At 48.2% G+C, this 17,450-nt stretch overlaps 1 protein-coding gene across 3 annotated transcripts; it reads left to right on the forward strand.

Annotated features, from left to right (window-relative positions):
• Positions 1-5: 5 nt before the first annotated feature.
• Positions 6-17,215, forward strand: YIPF2 (Yip1 domain family member 2). 3 transcript variants are annotated; one of them, XM_030197022.1, is made up of 10 exons: positions 6-50; positions 4,088-4,136; positions 4,308-4,453; positions 6,659-6,739; positions 13,374-13,461; positions 13,870-13,983; positions 14,114-14,280; positions 14,643-14,825; positions 14,964-15,121; positions 15,298-17,215. In XM_030197022.1, the coding sequence occupies exons 2-9, from the start codon at positions 4,106-4,108 to the stop codon at positions 15,090-15,092; spliced, it is 939 nt and encodes a 312-aa protein (XP_030052882.1). In that variant the 5' UTR covers positions 6-50; positions 4,088-4,105; the 3' UTR covers positions 15,093-15,121; positions 15,298-17,215. The 3 variants fall into 3 exon arrangements, with proteins under 3 accessions (XP_030052882.1, XP_030052881.1, XP_030052884.1); XM_030197021.1 differs by having other exon boundaries at positions 14-121; XM_030197024.1 differs by lacking the exon at positions 6-50 and adding an exon at positions 148-225.
• The last annotated feature ends 235 nt before the right edge of the window (positions 17,216-17,450 follow it).

Raw genomic sequence — 17,450 nt, forward strand, 5'->3', positions numbered from 1 at the left:
CGTGGCAGCCCACGTGACCCGGAAGTGGCGCTTGGGGTCCAGAGAGTGAGGTATGCGAAGGCTGTTGTTGTTGTTGTAGGGAAAGGAGACCCGCCCGGCTCTTCCAGAGCGTGGACAGGAGGTGAGGCGGGCTGTCGGGGACGCGTTAGGGCTGAGACCGGGGGAACTTTCCTCTCGAGCCTCCCTCGGCGACTGCGCACTGTCCAGCAACTTTGTTTGTGTTAGGTGGGCCCTTCCGCATCTCAAAATAGTGCAACGTTTGCAGCAAAAGCCCCAGGCAAGATTTAAACACCTTGCTGGACAATAAAAGAGCGTGGCCAATCCAGGTCACAAATAGCCCAACGAGTAGCAATCCCAGAGCAAGTAGTGGCTTCCCCTTTAGGATTAGAGCTAGGATTGAAATCCCACTACTATTGCTTGTGATCTTGAGCAAGACACGATACTCAATCCTTTGTGGGCAGGGGAATAGCTGCCGGACTGGACCGGACCTCACCTTGCTCTTGGCAACTGTAAGCATAAGTATCACCAAAGGACTTCTCCCCCATAAAGTAAGGGCTAGCAATAGAAGATCCTTTCTTAAGTACATAAGTATTGCCATACAGGTCCAGCGAGCCCAACATCCTGTTTCCAACAGTGGCCAAGCCAAGTCACAAGTACCCAGCCAGATCCCAAAAATGTACAAAACATTTTATACTGCTTAACCCAGCAATAGTGGATTTTCCCCAAGTCCATTTAATAACTGTCTATGGACTTTTCCTTTAGGAAGCCATCCAAACCTTTTTTTAAACTCCGCTAAGCTAACCGCCTTTACCACATTCTCTGGCAAAGAATTCCAGAGTTTAATTACACATAGAATGAAAATTTTTTTTCTCTGATTCGTTTTAAATTTACCAGCATGTAGCTTCATCGCATGCCCCCTAGTCCTAGTATTTTTGGAACGCGTGAACAGACACTTCACATCTACCCGTTCAACTCCACTCATTATTTTATAGACCTCTATCATATCTCCCTTCAGCCGCCTTTTCTCCAAGCTGAAGAGCCCTAGCCGCTTTAGCCTTTCCTCATAGGGAAGTCGTCCCATCCCCTTTATCATTTTCGTTGCCCTTCTCTGCACCTTTTCTAATTCCACTATATCTTTTTTGAGATGGGGCGACCAGAATTGAACACAATATTCGAGGTGCAGTCGCACCATGGAGCGATACAAAGCCATTATAACATCCTCATTTTTGTTTTCCATTCCTTTTCTAATAATACCTAACATTCTATTTGCTTTCTTAGCTGCAGCAGCACACTAAGCAGGTTTCAACATATCGTTAACGACGACATCGAGATCCCTTTCTTGGTCCGTGACTCCTAACGTGGAACCTTGCATGACATAGCTATAATTTGGGTTCCTCTTTCCCACATGCATCACTTTGCACTTGCTCACATTAAACGTCATCTGTCATTTAGACGCCCAGTCTCGTAAGGTCCTCTTGTAATTTTTCACAATCCTCCCGCGATTTAACGACTTTGAATAACTTTGTGTCATCAGCAAATTTAATTACCTCACTAGTTACTCCCATCTCTAGGTCATTTATAAATATGTTAAAAAGCAGCAGTCCCAGCACAGAGTCCTTCTCCATTGAGAATACTGACCATTTAACCCTACTCTCTGTTTTCATCCTTTAACCAGTTTTTAATCCACAATAGAACACTACCTCCTATCCCATGACTCTCCAATTTCCTCTGGAGTCTTTCATGAGGTACTTTGTCAAACGCCTTCTGAAAATCCAGATACACAATATCACCCGGCTAACCTTTATCTACGTTTGTTCACCCCTTCAAAGAAATGTAGTAGATTGGTGAGGCAAGATTTCCCTTCACTAAATCCATGTTGTCTGTCTCATTAATCCATGCTTTTGAATATGCCCTGTAATTTTGTTCTTGATAATAGTCTCTGCCATTTTGCCTGGCACCGACGTCAGACTCACCGGTCTATAATTTCCCAGATCTCCTCTGGAACCTTTTTAAAACATCAGCACTACATTGGCCACCCTCCAATCTTCCGGTACCATGCTCGATTTTAAGGATAAATTACATATTTCTAACAATAGCTCCGCAAGCTCATTTTTCAGTTCTATCAGTACTCTGGGATAAATACCATCCGGTCCAGGAGATTTGCCCCATTACATCCTCCAGGTTTACAGAGAATTTATTAAGTTTCTTCGACTCGTCAGGTTCAAATACCATTTCCAGCACCGGTATCCCACCCAAATCTTCCTCGGTGAAGACCAAAGCAAAGAATTAATTTAATCTCTCCACTACGGTTTTGTCTTCCCTAATCGCCCCTTATACTCCTCGGTCATCTAGCGGTCCAACCGATTCTTTTGCCGGCTTCCTGCTTTTAATATACCTAAAAAAAAATTTACTGTGTGTTTTTGCCTCTAACGCAATCTTTTTTTCGAAGTCCCTCTTAGCTTTCCTTATCAGCACTTTGCATTTTACTTGACATTCCTTATGCCGTTTCTTATTATTTTCAGTTGGTTCCTTCTTCCATTTTCCGAAGCATTTTCTTTTAGCTCTAATAACTTCCTTCACCTCACTATTTAACCACGCCGGCTGTTGTTTGGTCTTCCGTCCTTTTTTAATACGCGGAATATATTTGGCCTGGGCTTCCAGGGTGGTGTTTTTGAACAGCATCCACACCTGATGTAAATTTTTGACCCTCGCGGTCGCTTCTCTAACTGTATTGCCTTATCAAAGGCAAGATGTAATAGCAGAACAGCCTAATGGCTAAAAAAAAAAACCCAGAGAACCCAGTTCAAATCACACTGACACTGCTCCTGATCTTGGTGACTTAAAGCTCCATTGCCTTGGGTACAAACGTAGATTTTCTGTCAGTGAAGAGCTCACAAAACCCTACTAGTGCTTCAGGAGCTTTTATCTAAAAGAATACATTTTAGATAACTGCATTTTGCAAACAAAGTAAGCAAATATACTGGTAAAAATACCTACATATTTATTACATTTGTATCCCGCGCTTTCCCACTTAAAGCAGGTTCAATGCGACTTACATATGTTGCAAAGGCTATGTTGGGGGGGGGGGGGGGGAGAGGGGGAACAGTCAATATTCAGCCAGCAGCAGTAAGCATTTTGCTGACTTGACCCGCCATTGACTATCAGGGAATAACGCTGGTGCCACGTCCAGGCTTCAGCACTGAATATCTGTTGCTTGTAGAGCCAGTTAAATCGATGTTCAGTACTTAACCATGGTTTATTACAGAAAGATGACTGTGTATTATGCAGTTACCCTGGCTGCTTAAGTACTGGATATTGGCATTTAATCTGCCAAGTTCTAACTCAGCCCATGGAACACTCCCAAAATTGCTGTTCTTCACTTAGACGCCAACTGCTAACTTTAGTAACACTAGTTAAGTGCTGATGAAAATTAGACAGATAAAAACATAAGAATTGCCATAGTGGGACTGAAAGTCCATCAAGCCCAGCATCCTGTTTCCCCAAAAGTGGCCAATCCAGGTTACAGGTACCTGGCAAGATCCCAAAAAAGTACAATACATCCTAGAAATAAGCAATTTTTTTCCCCAAGTTCACCTTAAGAATGGCTTATGGACTTTTCGTTTAGGAAGCTATCCAAACCTTTTTAAAACCCCACTACACTAACTGCTTTTACTACATTCTCCGGCAACGAATTCCAGATAGCCCTGGACAAGCAATTTAATTGGTCAGCATGTGTTGGTGGCTAGTTAAATTGCTTTGAATATCAACTCCATTGCGTGTTCCAAACAGTCCCATCTCCCCACTCCATCCTTTTCTACTGTGGCTGAAAATACATACGTTTGTTGAGGGTTGACCAGTACGCGTTGAAAAATTGCCCTTTTCCCTCTTTATCTGCCTTTAGTTCACATGGAGATTAGCTGTGGCATTGGCCACAACTGAAAATGTGTTGCCACTGGCTGGGGCTTCCTGTCTTGATCTGCTGTTATAGTCTATGTGTAGACCGCTATAGTCAGCTACCCCTATTCTTCTGCCATAGTATGCGAGCAGCAGCCCTGAAAGACCTTTTTTTTCCCCCCCTCTATAACAGACGCAGCAATCCAAAGCCATGGCTTCAGCCGAAGACCTCAAGTTCCAGGGTAAGAATTGTACAGTTATCTTTCATGCACACACTTCCTAAGTTTTCTTTTTTTGGTGGGCTATAGGAAGCTACCACACCCTCTCTCCTCCCCCCCCCCCCCCCCAAATTCAGCATCAGAACCATGCCTGAGAGCGAAGTCTGATCATTTTCTTCTGCTTGTTCTTTTAAGAATTCGAGGAAGCTTCAGAGTTACTGGCTTCAAACCCTGAAGCAACAACCAGAAGCATCAGTGACGGTCAGAGCCATGTTCATGTGAACATGAGCTTCAACAGAGAGGAAGAGGAGGGCAGTGGGGAAGAGACAGACCAGACTGAGGTAAGGTACAACCATTGTCTGTGTAAAAGCAAATTGGGGTCATAGATTCCTTGGTGAGCTCATCTTTCCTGCTTCAGCTCTCCTGCTGCACTCATCTTCCTGAACTCCATTTCATCACTTTCGCTGGAGCTGCAACTCCTTGTTTGCTAGGCTTGTAACTTGTGCCTGAAGTCTCATGCCTTTCTTGTGTGCCCGAGTTATCACTTCCTTCTAAGCTCCCTGTGTGCAAGCAGACCTCATCAGTTCCTCCTCCACACTCCAGTAATTAAAGTGTAGAAGATGCACTGCTTTTCCTTTAGCACTTTAGGTCATGACTCAGGTTTATCACTTCCGCTTTAGCTCTCTGGCACTTCCTAGGGAGCAAGTTCATTTCCTCCCCAGTGGAGTTTTAGCAGCTTCCGCCTCAGCTTTCTTATGTTCGTTGGCTAGATTACCACTTCCTCCACTATTAACTGTGTAGTTGGTATATCATTTTCTCCCGACTTCCCTGCCTCTTATGGTGCAGCTTTCCACATCTTCCTTTGCAGCTCACTTCTCCCATCCTCTTGAGCGTCCTAGTACTTCCTGTGTAGTAGGGTCATTACTTCCTACAGCGCTAGTTAACCATACCTTCACCGCTCCAGTAGTCTCTAGTCCTCCAGCACTTTCTGGGTGATAAGCTCGATTGCGCCTTGGCTCTCCTCTGGCACTTCTGGGTGGTGGACTCGTTTCCCCCTCAGCTCTCCACCTTTGCAGCTGCAGTTGATTTAACCCATCCCTTTTGCTGTATCCTCACTGTAAGAGGAGCTGGTGACACTCTTGCTCTTTGTCAGGGTAAGATAAACTGTGGATAATTTTATTGATATCATCAAACGTCTTAAAACAAAGTAAAACCTACATGAGCATGATTCACGCTTTTGCTGCTTCAGGGGTACACAAACTGAACAAAGTACACCAAATGCCATACTATTCAAATAAATTCAGCATCGATAGTGCTGTCATGATAATATACATGCAAATCTGAAACTCCACAGATCACAGAAATACACCATGTCTTTATAGATCACTGTAAATAATATGGCAATATCCAAGTCATAACCCATTTTCCACTTAAAGAATACATTAATAATGAATTCCTCCTGCTGAGCAAATCTATACTAGCCAAGCACTAAAAGAATATTCCAAAGCATCTAAAAAAAGATCTTAATTTAATGCACATCAAAACCAATTCACATTTCTGCAGGTTTACCTTGTCTTATAATTAGCTCAACTTTAAACCACAATTATTGCCACATTTATATTTTAGAGTGACAATCAAAACTGATCACAATGTGCTGTCTTTAAAACTAAAATGTGGACCCCCCAGTCGTTACTAAGAAGGGCCAAATTCATACAAATTAAAAACCATTACTTAAACTACAAAAAGCCTGAACACCTAGCCATTCAAAGCCAACAACAGCTCTTTTCCATAGGACCCGAAACCAAACGCTTCACCAGCAGCATTCTCTCGCTTATCAGTCAATCATTAACTTTAAAAACAGTAAAAGCACAGCTCTCCAACTTTCTCAATGTGTATCATGAAAAGTTGAAAGATCGAAGAAATAAAATGCCGCCACCACCACCATTTTGAAACTGTCCTGCTGTTTTGTCAGCGATAGCCACATGGACTCTTCACCATTCTTTTAAAGTTTTTTCTTGGCAGCATTAATTCTGCAAGTGTAATCTGCCAGTTTGACTGCTTGGAATAGGAAGTGTTCATTCTTGAATTAATGCTGCCCCATAAATTCGATCTGGCTACATCAACTCGTAAGACTAGCATTACATAACTCTGAAAACTGAGATACCTAGTTCACGTTGACGAGACTGCAAGCCAGAAAGGATGACTTTGATACACAATCTAAAGATATGACAAAGGTTTATTCAGAGGTGTCATCTACATGATGTGGCATTAATCATGTGGAAAAATAGAATTCATATATGCAGTATCTGAATAACCTAATTTAGTTGCGTTTACAGTTCATAAAAAGCTGGCGTATCTCTACATGATTTGTGGTGTTTGAGATTAATTTGTATATTAATATGATCTGCACTGAACTTATTTCATTGGTGCACTTATATTTCCCTGTCCATTGTTGGGTTCTGCTTTATTTTAAAATATATTTATCTGCAGTTTATCATATTTTCTTGTTACCTCCACCATATGAGACATGTTCTGCTCTCTTGCAGCTCCTGGGTAAGAAACAGCAACAGCCAGGATTCTGGACCTTTGAGTACTATCAGACATTGTTCGACATTGACACCAAACAGGTAACTTGTGTGGCAGGGAAGTGCAGGGCTGCCGAGAGCCTGGGCCAGACTCGTTATCGCGCCCCCCCCCCCCCCCCCCACTGAAGTACCTTGGTTGGCCCTGCCAGCTGCAGGCAGCGCTGCTCCTCCCTCTGCCCAGCATTGCCTGGCCCTGCGGCTGCTTTCCTCAGGTTGCACATGCTTAGTCTCAAAACTGAGCATGCGCAGCCTGAGGGCTCAGCAGCTGCTAGGCAGGTAATGCAAGGGGGGCCCGGCCCCGGAGTTCTCTCCTGCTCCTGTCGGGACGCAATCACCCGGGTCCCGTCAGGAGAGAGAGACCCCCAGCACCGGCCCCCCCTGGAGGCCCAGGAATTTTGCCTCCCCTTTGAATGTGGTACAGTGTAGAATATGGACATTGAATATCCTGACCCACCTCCTTAACATCTAGCCTCATATTAAAAGATCAGGGTTTTCCTCCACGACCCTCCAGACCGGTCAAGACGCGTGGGTTATGTCCTCCTACCAGCAGAGGGAGACTGAGAAACACTGAGCTTTTGAATACTGTATATATAACCTGTGCAGTACATCCACTAGCCTGTATTTTCTCAGTCTCAGCAGAGGTAGAAGGACAGCCTGTGCAGTCTTCAATAGTCTGGTGAGGTAGTTTGGATACTAGGTCACGGGGACTGGTGGGGTTCCTGACCATTTTCTGTTGCTTGGCATCCCTGTACGTGTGTTAATTAAAAAAAAAAAAAAAAAGCAGAATAATAAGTGCTTCGGGGCCCTGGGTCCGGTGGGGCCCAGTGTTTTCCCCCTGGGGTGTCACACCTATTTTGGGTCCCTCCCCCTGTGCTGCTCTCCGTTTGAGAACTTGGCAGCTTTGTGCCTCGGCTGCTTTCCTGGTACTGTAGCCTTGAGTGCCTCACAATTCTCAGCTGCCAATTTAATGTTACTGTCTCTTTAAGGGCAACAGTGAATTTTCTCCTGCTCGGAACGAACGGGGTTTCAGTTCGTTGTTAGAGCGTGAGAGCAGCGCGAGTGTGTTGAGTGAGTGAAAGTTTTTTGGATCCGGCTCACGCGGCATTGTTTTTTTGGTTTGCCCTCGTGTTTGGATGGCGGGTAAACTGCTCCGGTGTCGCGCGCGCCGCGGTGTAGAATCCCCGGGAGCTCAATGCCGTCTTTGCGGCGAACCGAAGCAAGTGCCGGTGGCAGCGGCTCCCCCCGAGTTGACTGCGGAGGTCCCGGCAGTTTCGGGAGTTGCTGGGGCAGTGGGGACGCCGCTCGGGACATCGTCGGCGGTTCCGGTTTTGGCGGGAACGGCCGCCATTTTGTCAGCGGCGCGCACTGCGGAATCAGCAGTTTTTGGGCCCGCTTCCCCCGTTTTGGTCACAAAAAGCCCGTCTGAGGCTCCTGGAGGGGTTGGTTTCCCCCCGGAGTTCGTGTGGACCCTCTATCAGGCATGGAGGACGGGACCCCCCCAATTGGAGGAGGGGGCTAGTACCTCTTTGGCTAAAAGACCAAGGGTGGATTGGTCAGAGGACGGGGAGTTTTTTTCTCAGGGTGGTTCTGACGGAGCTGTTAGTGAATTGGGGGACCCAGAGGGGTTTGAAGGTTTGCAGGATGCGGAGTGCCTAATTCCTGGTGAGGATCCCTCGGTGGTTCGTATTTTTCACAGGGATGAGCTGTCTGAGCTTATAGATCAGGTGTCGGCCACCCTTAAGTTTGATCAGCCAGAGGTAGCCATGGGGGAGGCTAGACAGGTGGATCCCTTAGTTAAAGGTATCCAGAGGAAAGCCCGGTCCTTCCCCATGAACAAGGACCTCCGGGATATGGTCTTTCAGGAGTGGAATGTTCTGGATGCGCCATGTAAAGTAGCGAAAGCCATGGCGAGGCTTTATCCTCTTCCACAGGAAGATAGGGATTCCTTTAAGGCTCCCACTGTGGATGCCGTGGTGACAGCAGTTACTAAAGCCACGGCGATCCCGGTAGACGGAGGTACCGCTCTCCGTGACCCCCAGGATAGGAGGCTGGAATCATTTCTCAAACGTAGTTTTGATCTGTCAGCTCTCGCCTTGCAGGCTTCGGTGTGTGGGGGCCTGGTAGCTGGGGCGTGTTTTCGCTGGGCCGAGAAGCTTCTGGATGATTCGGTGGATGTTGGTTCCTCGGGGGTTCAGGAGTTAGCCAAGCTGGAGATGGGATCGTCCTTTTTGTCGGATGCTCTTTATGATTTATTGCGGGCTTCGGCGAAGAATATGGCTATGGTAGTGGGAGCGCGTAGGGCCCTTTGGTTACGCGGTTGGGTCGCGGACGCGGCCTCTAAGGCTAAGCTGTGTTCTCTTCCCTTCAAGGGGTCCATGCTTTTTGGTGAGGAATTGGATAAGTTGGTGAAAGGTCTCAGTGATGCCAAGGCCCCTAGGCTTCCGGATTTTCGTTCCAAGGCGGCTTCCAGGGGCACTTCCTCCCGAGGTCGGTTTAAGGAGGCTCGTCGGTATAGGCCAGGGAGGTCTAGTGGGGCTCCTAGGGGTCGTTTCTTCCAGCGCACCCAGTCCTTTCGTGGGAGTCGTCGCGGAGGGCGTGACTTTTCCACGGGAGGGCAGGTCTTGGGGTGTAATGCACAATGAAGGTGTGCGGGCCCAGGCTCTGGTTCGGGTAGGGGCTCGTCTGAGTCTTTTTTACCAGAACTGGGCCCAAATCACTTCAGATCAGTGGGTTCTCGAGGTGGTGCGAGACGGCTATGCCCTGGAGTTCGACAGTTCACCTCACGAAAGGTTCTTGGAGTCCCCTTGTCATTCGAGGCTCAAGCGGGCAGCTGTGCGGGACACGGCTCGGCTGATCAGGTTGGGGGCGGTGGTACCGGTTCCCCTCGCTCAGCGCGGCTCGGGCTGCTATTCGATCTATTTTGTGGTCCCAAAGAAGGAGGATGCCTTTCGGCCTATCTTAGATCTAAAGAGGGTCAATGCAGCTCTCAAGGTTCCCTCGTTTCGCATGGAAACGTTGCGGTCGGTCATTGTCGCGGTTCAGGACGGAGAGTTTCTAACGTCTTTGGATTTGACGGAAGCTTATCTCCACATTCCTATTCGTGCTGCTCATCAGCGATTTCTTCGCTTTTCGGTGTTAGGGAAGCACTTTCAGTTCTGTGCTCTACCTTTCGGACTAGCAACGGCTCCCCGAACGTTTTCCAAAGTTATGGTAGTAGTGGCAGCGGCTTTGCGGAGGCAGGGTGTTCTGGTGTACCCGTACCTGGACGATTGGCTGATTCGAGCCAAGTCCAGGTCGGAGAGCGAGATGGCTACTGCTCGAGTGGTTCAGTTTCTTCAGTCTCTGGGCTGGGTAGTGAACTTCGGCAAGAGTCATCTGGTGCCGTCGCAGTCGCTGGAATATCTGGGGGTGCTTTTCGATACCAAGAAGGGTCGAGTATTCTTGCCGGGTCCCCGGATTCGCAAGTTGCAGGGTCAGATTCGTCGGTTTCTGGCGGACTCAGCACCGACGGCCCGGGAGTATCTGCAAGTGCTGGGGTTGATGGCGGCCACCATAGAGGTAGTTCCGTGGGCCCGGGCGCACATGCGGCAGTTGCAGTCAGCTCTTCTCAGTCGTTGGTCACCACTGAGTCAGGAGTTGGACAGTCGTCTTCAGCTGGCGGTAATCCCACGCCTCAGTCTCCGGTGGTGGCTAGACACAGACAATCTGGAAAGGGAATGCCGTTGGAGGCCCCGCAGTGGGTGGTCCTCGTCACAGATGCCAGTCTACAAGGCTGGGGAGCTCATTGTCTCGGGCAAGTGGCTCAAGGTCGGTGGACTCAGTTAGAGGCTCAGTGGTCCATCAATCGTTTGGAAACTCGGGCCATTCGGCTCGCGCTTCAGGCTTTTCAGAGTCTCCTGTGCCGGAAAGCAGTCAGGGTCTTCTGCGACAACGCCACCGCCGTGGCTTATGTCAACCGTCAGGGGGGCACAAAGAGTCAGGCGGTCGCGGAGGAGGCGGCGTTGTTGTGCCAATAGGCGGAGAGTCACCTGCTAGCGCTCTCCGCGGCACATGTGGCCGGAGTGGACAATGTGGACGCAGATTACCTGAGCAGGCATACTCTAGACCCAGGAGAGTGGTCTCTGCATCGGTCGGTGTTCGAGCGCATTGTGTCGGTCTGGGGTCTTCCCAAGGTGGACCTGATGGCAACGGCCCACAATGCTCAAGTGCCGAGGTTTTTCAGTCGTTGGAGGGACCCTCGAGCGGAAGGGATCGACGCTGTGCTGGTGCCCTGGCCTCAGGAGTTGCTGTATGTTTTTCCTCCATGGCCGTTAGTCGGACGCGTAGTTCAACGCATAGCTCGGCACCCCGGACGGGTGATTTTGATAGCCCCGAATTGGCCGCGTCGGCCGTGGTTCGGAGATCTGGTACGGCTGGCGGTAGCAGACCCTCTTCCGTTGTCAGATTCAGTGGTGTTGTGTCAGGGCCCAATAGTTATGCCAGATCCGGTTCGGTTCTCGCTTACGGCCTGGCTCTTGAGAGGCACAGGTTAAAGAAGGGTTTTTCGGCCAGAGTTATCGCCACAATGTTGAGCTCTCGTAGGCAATCTACTTCGTTGGCTTACGTCCGGGTTTGGAGAGTTTTACGGCTGGCGGTAGCAGACCCTCTTCCGTTGTCAGATTCAGTGGTGTTGTGTCAGGGCCCAATAGTTATGCCAGATCCGGTTCGGTTCTCGCTTACGGCCTGGCTCTTGAGAGGCACAGGTTAAAGAAGGGTTTTTCGGCCAGAGTTATCGCCACAATGTTGAGCTCTCGTAGGCAATCTACTTCGTTGGCTTACGTCCGGGTTTGGAGAGTTTTTGAGCATTGCTGCGCAGGTAGACAGGTTCTTCCTTTTCGTGCGCCTGTGACTGATGTATTGGAGTTCCTACAGGATGGTATGGACAGGGGTCTGGCCTTGTCCTCTTTAAAAGTACAGGTGGCAGCTTTGTCCTGTTTTCGGGGGAAGGTTCAGGGGAAGTCTTTAGCTTCTAGTCCTGATGTGGTTCGTTTTTTGAAGGGCGTTAAGTTGCTGCGACCGCCTCGGCGGCGGATGGTGCCTCCGTGGGATTTGAATCTCGTTCTGGATGCTTTGGTTAGGCCGCCGTTTGAGCCCTTGGTGGCTGTTTCGGACAAGGATCTTTCATTAAAGACGGTTTTCTTGGTGGCCATTACTTCAGCTCGGAGGGTGTCGGAGCTTCATGCTTTGTCTTGTAGGGAACCCTTCTTGATTTTTTCCAAGGAAAAGATTTCGTTGCGGCCAGTACCGTCCTTTTTGCCCAAGGTGGTCTCAGAGTTTCATGTTAATCAAGTCATTTCCTTGCCAGTTTTGGGTAATTTGGCGGGGGATACGGAGCAGCGTCGTCTGGCAAAGCTAGATGTGCGGAGAGTCTTGCGCTGTTATATTTCCAGAACTCGGGAGTATAGAGTTTCTGATCGTTTGTTCGTCCTGCATGGTGGTGCAAAGAAGGGCGCGGCAGCTTCCAAGGCAACGATAGCAAGGTGGTTAAAGGAGGCGATTGTTTCGGCTTATTTGCTAAAAGGTCGCTTGGCTCCTAAAGAGTTTTCGGCCCATTCTACCAGGGGAATGGCGGCCTCTTGGGCGGAATGTAGCATGATTCCTCCGTTAGATATTTGTCGAGCGGCGGTTTGGTCTTCTTTGCATTCCTTTGTTAAGCATTATAGGATTGATGTGCATGCAAAGGAAGAGGCTGGCTTTGGGGCTGCAGTGTTGACCTCTGGCCTTCGTGGATCCCGCCCGTAGGATATTTACTGCTTTGGTACGTCCCACGCGTCTTGACCGGTCTGGAGGGTCGTGGAGGAAGGTGAAATTAGATCTTACCTGCTAATTTTCTTTCCTCTAGACCCTCCAGACCGGTCAAGGCCCGCCCTGTCTATCTGTCTGTCTGTATTTTAGGCCAGGAGGTATGGTTGGTCTGTTGTTATTTCTTGGCAGCTGTTGATTGTTGTGTCTATGGATTCAGACTCTGGTTTACCAGTTTTTTGTTGGTTGGAGTCTGGACAGGTGTGACAGTGTTTGGTAGTCCACCTATGGAAGCACACACGAAAAAAGGGACACAGTAAGTGAAATAAAGAAAGTGTCCAGTTGGCAGTGACCACGTACAGGGTTGCTCATTATAGTTAGTGTTATGGTTTCTCTGCTTTGTTAGTGTTATACTGGCTAGTGGATGTACTGCACAGGTTATATATACAGTATTCAAAAGCTCAGTGTTTCTCAGTCTCCCTCTGCTGGTAGGAGGACATAACCCACGCGTCTTGACCGGTCTGGAGGGTCTAGAGGAAAGAAAATTAGCAGGTAAGATCTAATTTCACCTTTTTTTTTATTGCTGGTATTTTCAAGGAGTTATAAAGTAATCCTGAGCTTAGATTGTAGGCACAATTTGACCGACTCCTTTTGTTTTTTCATCTTGTCCCGTATGAAGGGAGAAGTACAGTACTGTTAAAGAGGAGAGAAATAGACATGATTTTCTTAACAGCTGTATATATGGGAAAGGGCTTTAGTGCTATCTGGACCACCAATTTTTCCGTTCAGGGAATGGCAGGTCCTGTTTCACGTCCCTCCTCTTAGAACTCTTCTTGTGAGCCTGGCTGTTTGCTGTGACAGGTTGACGGCGTTCTCTTCCGTTCACGGCTTACAGGTGCTGAATCGGATCATGGGATCACTGCTGCCGCTACCAGGGAAAAACTTTGTGAGACACCATTTACGGAACACACCTGATCTGTACGGTGAGTTCAGATACGCAACTCTCAAATCTTTGCCGGGGCTTAGGCTAGACACACAAGGAAGAGCAGAGGAACACCCTACGCTTTTTGGAGGGACGAAAAAAAAAAAAGAGGACATTGTTTGACTAGATGGAGGAGGAGGTAAGCTCTGTATAGCACCAAACACATGAATAGCAAAAGCTGCTTGAAATTGGGGGTTAGTATTAACAATGTGCGAAGACAGGGGGTTGGAAGCTTAGCAGGCAGGTGCCAGCAATACAGTGCATGCATTTACCTCTCAGTAAAATGGGCTAAATCCATATTCCAAGCCGTGGGCCACTGCTGTTCTTCCTTCGGTGTCCCTTTAAGGCCTTACATTAAAATACTCCAGCCTTGCCATCTTTTCTCTCTGCTCTTCTCCCATGCCTTTAGGTCCCTTCTGGATCTGTGCCACCCTGGTCTTCACAGTGGCTTTTTCCAGTAACTTGCACAGACTGTTCCAAAGGAGCAATTCCACTTTCCACTACCACCCTGAGTTCAATAAAGGTGAGAGGCCACGCCTGTGATTCACACTACTGGTGCTGATGTGCAGCTGATCAGCCACAGGGGGGCGATGTTGAACAGGAAAGAAGCTGTCAGCCTGATTTTCTCACGGCTCCTCTTTTCTTTTCCAAAGTGACCATAGCTGCAATCGCCATCTTCGGCTATGCCTGGCTGGTACCTCTGGGCCTGTGGGGCTTTCTTCAGTGGAGAAAGGGCAGCAGCATGGCTGTCTCTTCCTACACTCTGCTAGAAACCATCTGTGTGTATGGATACTCTCTGTTTGTGTACATTCCTACAGCGGTAAGTATGGGTGCTCATAGTATGTCTACACGCACATCGTAATTCCAGCCACTGTGTGGTTTCCCACCATCAATTTTTCAAGATGCTCTGGAGGGAGGAGTAGCCTAATGGTTAGAGCTGAGAACCAGGGAAGCCAGGATTCAAATCCAATCAATCCTGGGCAAGTCACTTAACCTCCACCAGGGGGATTGGGGAATGCCAAAGGAAGGGCTAAATAGTGCAGCCTCCCTCCTGCCTATGGATCTGTGGGAAAGCACCCAGCCATCGCATGCATTGTACCTGGGATGGCTTATTTCCATCCCAGCTTTAGACACTCTTTCCTGTAATCCACTGCAGTGCTAACTCCTCTTTCTGCCACTCAGTTCCTGGCAGTGGCTCCCTACGAGTGGCTCGGATGGATTCTCCTGTCATTTGCCATGATAGTCTCTGGATCTGTGCTTTTGCTCACCTTCTGGCCCAGTGTCCGCGGAGACACCAGACTGGCAGCTCTCCTTACAGTGACCTGCATCATAACTCTCCATGCCCTGCTCACTCTCGGCTGTAAGGTAGGCTCCATGATCTGCATGCACACCGATCTGTCTTTGCTGTACTAGGTGGTGGTGGTGTGGGTCTCGCTTGCTCTACAAAGGAACTAGCCTTACAGTCCCTTATATTATTGTTCTCTCTCTTCTGTGCCTTTGTAGTTGTACTTCTTTTCGTCATGGAGATCCACTGCCAGTGATGTGCATCACACCACAGCAGCAGTCCCTCAAACTGTGATGATGGCACACACCACCCTAGTAACACATGCTGTGATGACAAAGCATACCTAGTCTCGCCATCTTCCCCCTAACGCGAGGAGGTAGGACTGTTCACAGCCTGTAACCTTCCTAGCATCGTTTGCGCTGAATGCCTTTCCTCTTCTGAATCGCCGACGGTCCTTTTGTATCCCTCCTTACGATCATTTATGTCCAGGCAGGGGCTCCTAGTTAAATGGCTTCTAGTAACTGTTTACTGAATCTGTTCTTTCAATTGCAGGGTTTGACTAACCCCAGGAGTCCTTGCTCTGTCTCAGCTGGGGAAACAGACGCAGATTTGTTTACTTTCAAAATCCACTTCTCTGGTGCAGGGAGCAGAGTTGGAACCTCCAAATTGGGATGACGGCTTTCCAACTGTACAGTGAAAGGAGAGCATGAGACACTTCCTGCTACGCAGGGAACCAGCCTGAGGGCTGCATCTTCAATTCAATTTTCTCCTTTTGTGGAAGGGGGATGTTTATTTCTTACAGATGATTCAGTTAGTTAATAAATTGTTCTGTATTTTGAATATAAATGGGCTTTTTTTTGTTACTGCTAAGACATAGATTTTTTTATTTGCTGGCACTTGGCATGCTACTCCTTAGTAGTACATTCCTACCTCCCAAGACAGTTCCTTATGGGCTGCACAAACAAGAAAAAAAAAATAATGGAAGTTGCGATTGTAGAGAGCAAACAATTGTGATTAATTACTGTCAAGGACCTCCTCTTGCCAGTCCACCAAAAATACAGATTATTAGGCTATAAAGCCACTGATTTTTCATGGGGAGGAGCACTTGTAACCCCACTTTAAAGAAAGAGATGCCCATAGAGGGATCACAGAAATGAATAAATCCAAAGCAACCCCCTTCCTTTCCATGACAGAAATCCCTGGCCTCTGGGAGAGGAATCCAAACTCACCTGCATCCTGATATTGTACACACAGCCTGACAGAGGGCTAAGGAGGGGAGAAGGGCACTTCTTGCAGCAATCCTGTGGCGTTCTGTTGCTCGCATCTCTGAAAGGTACTCAAAACTGTGACAAAATAACAAGCGTTTAAACAGCAAAATGCTCTTTTGGCTTGGCGGAGAGATGATCGTAAGAAAATAGGGTGAGGGATGTGCCTTGACACAAATTGTAGAAAGTATTTTTTTTCAGTGAAGCCAGAGGATGTACTCAAGGTATCTGGTACAGCTAGTTTGTACTGGTTCCTGGAGGAAAAATCTATAAACTTTTATTAGTCAAGTAGACTTGGAAAAGCCACCAGTTCTGAGAGGGAGCTACAAGGGATGGACCTGCTACATAACTTTCTAATGAGCCAGATAAACCACGGTTGGAGACTTGATGCTGGCTGATAGCTGCATGATGCATCTTGCTGGCTCTCACCCATGTCCTATACTTTACACACATCCCAATAGGACTCCCTTGCAGCAATCCTACACACTGGCAGGAGAGGGGGGCAGGCTCTTCTGCTGAGTGCTGGAAGGTATAGACAGTATCTCCATTTCTGAAGGGAAAAAGACAGTTTAAGTTATTGGGTACGAAAGCAGCCAGAAGTACAGCACAGTTGCTTACCTGGAACAAGGTTTCATCGTAGATAGCAGGTTGTGGTATCGGGAAAATGGCACAAGGATGGCTAATTCTCTAGAACCCAGAAAAGCCTTCAGCTGTCCCCAATGACTTTGTGGAGAGGGTGAGGGTTGAAGCACAGGGAGTGGAATGGGGTGGGCTACTGACCATAGGCCCTCCTGTATTTTACCCAACATGGTATCAGTTCATGAAGAGATCAGGGCCTAAAATTAGTTTGCTTGCTTGCCCCCCTCCCAACCCAACAGCTGTTCCACTGTCCCTGTGGAGAGTAGGCTTTGGAATGTGTTGGAAAGTCCACTTGTAGTGATCACACTCCCTACAGCCAGTTGTACCTCGGAGGATAGCTTCAACTGCCTGAGAAAGGCAGGAGGGGTTGTAGCTGTCCCCAGTAACTCCAGGGTTGGTGAGCTCTGATAACAAATGGAAGCTTTTGGCTGAACACTGTGTTGGGACTGTGTTAGTTATGGCAGCTCCTACTAAGAAAGTGCACCACCGCATTGCCTGGTTTCCACGATTTTAGGGTGTGCCATAGCTGCAGAAGTTGCATCTGGGGACACTGTAGTACTGGGCCCTGCAGAAGGGTTGTCACAGAGAATGCACTCCCCCCCCCCCCCCCCCCCCCCCGAGCGGCTTGTTGCTTAGGTGGCCTCGGATGAACAGCTAGTGGCAGGAAACTCCACCATATTGAGCACTCTTGTGTTGGCTTAGGCTGTCTCTGAAGAACTGAACTACTGAACTGTCAATGTTTCTCCTAACCTTCTTCCCTCCCCCCCCCCCCCACCCCGCATTTGTTGTTGTTTTGCATCA

The sequence above is a fragment of the Microcaecilia unicolor genome, chromosome 3 (assembly GCF_901765095.1).
Source record: "Microcaecilia unicolor chromosome 3, aMicUni1.1, whole genome shotgun sequence".
NCBI lineage: Eukaryota > Metazoa > Chordata > Amphibia > Gymnophiona > Siphonopidae > Microcaecilia > Microcaecilia unicolor.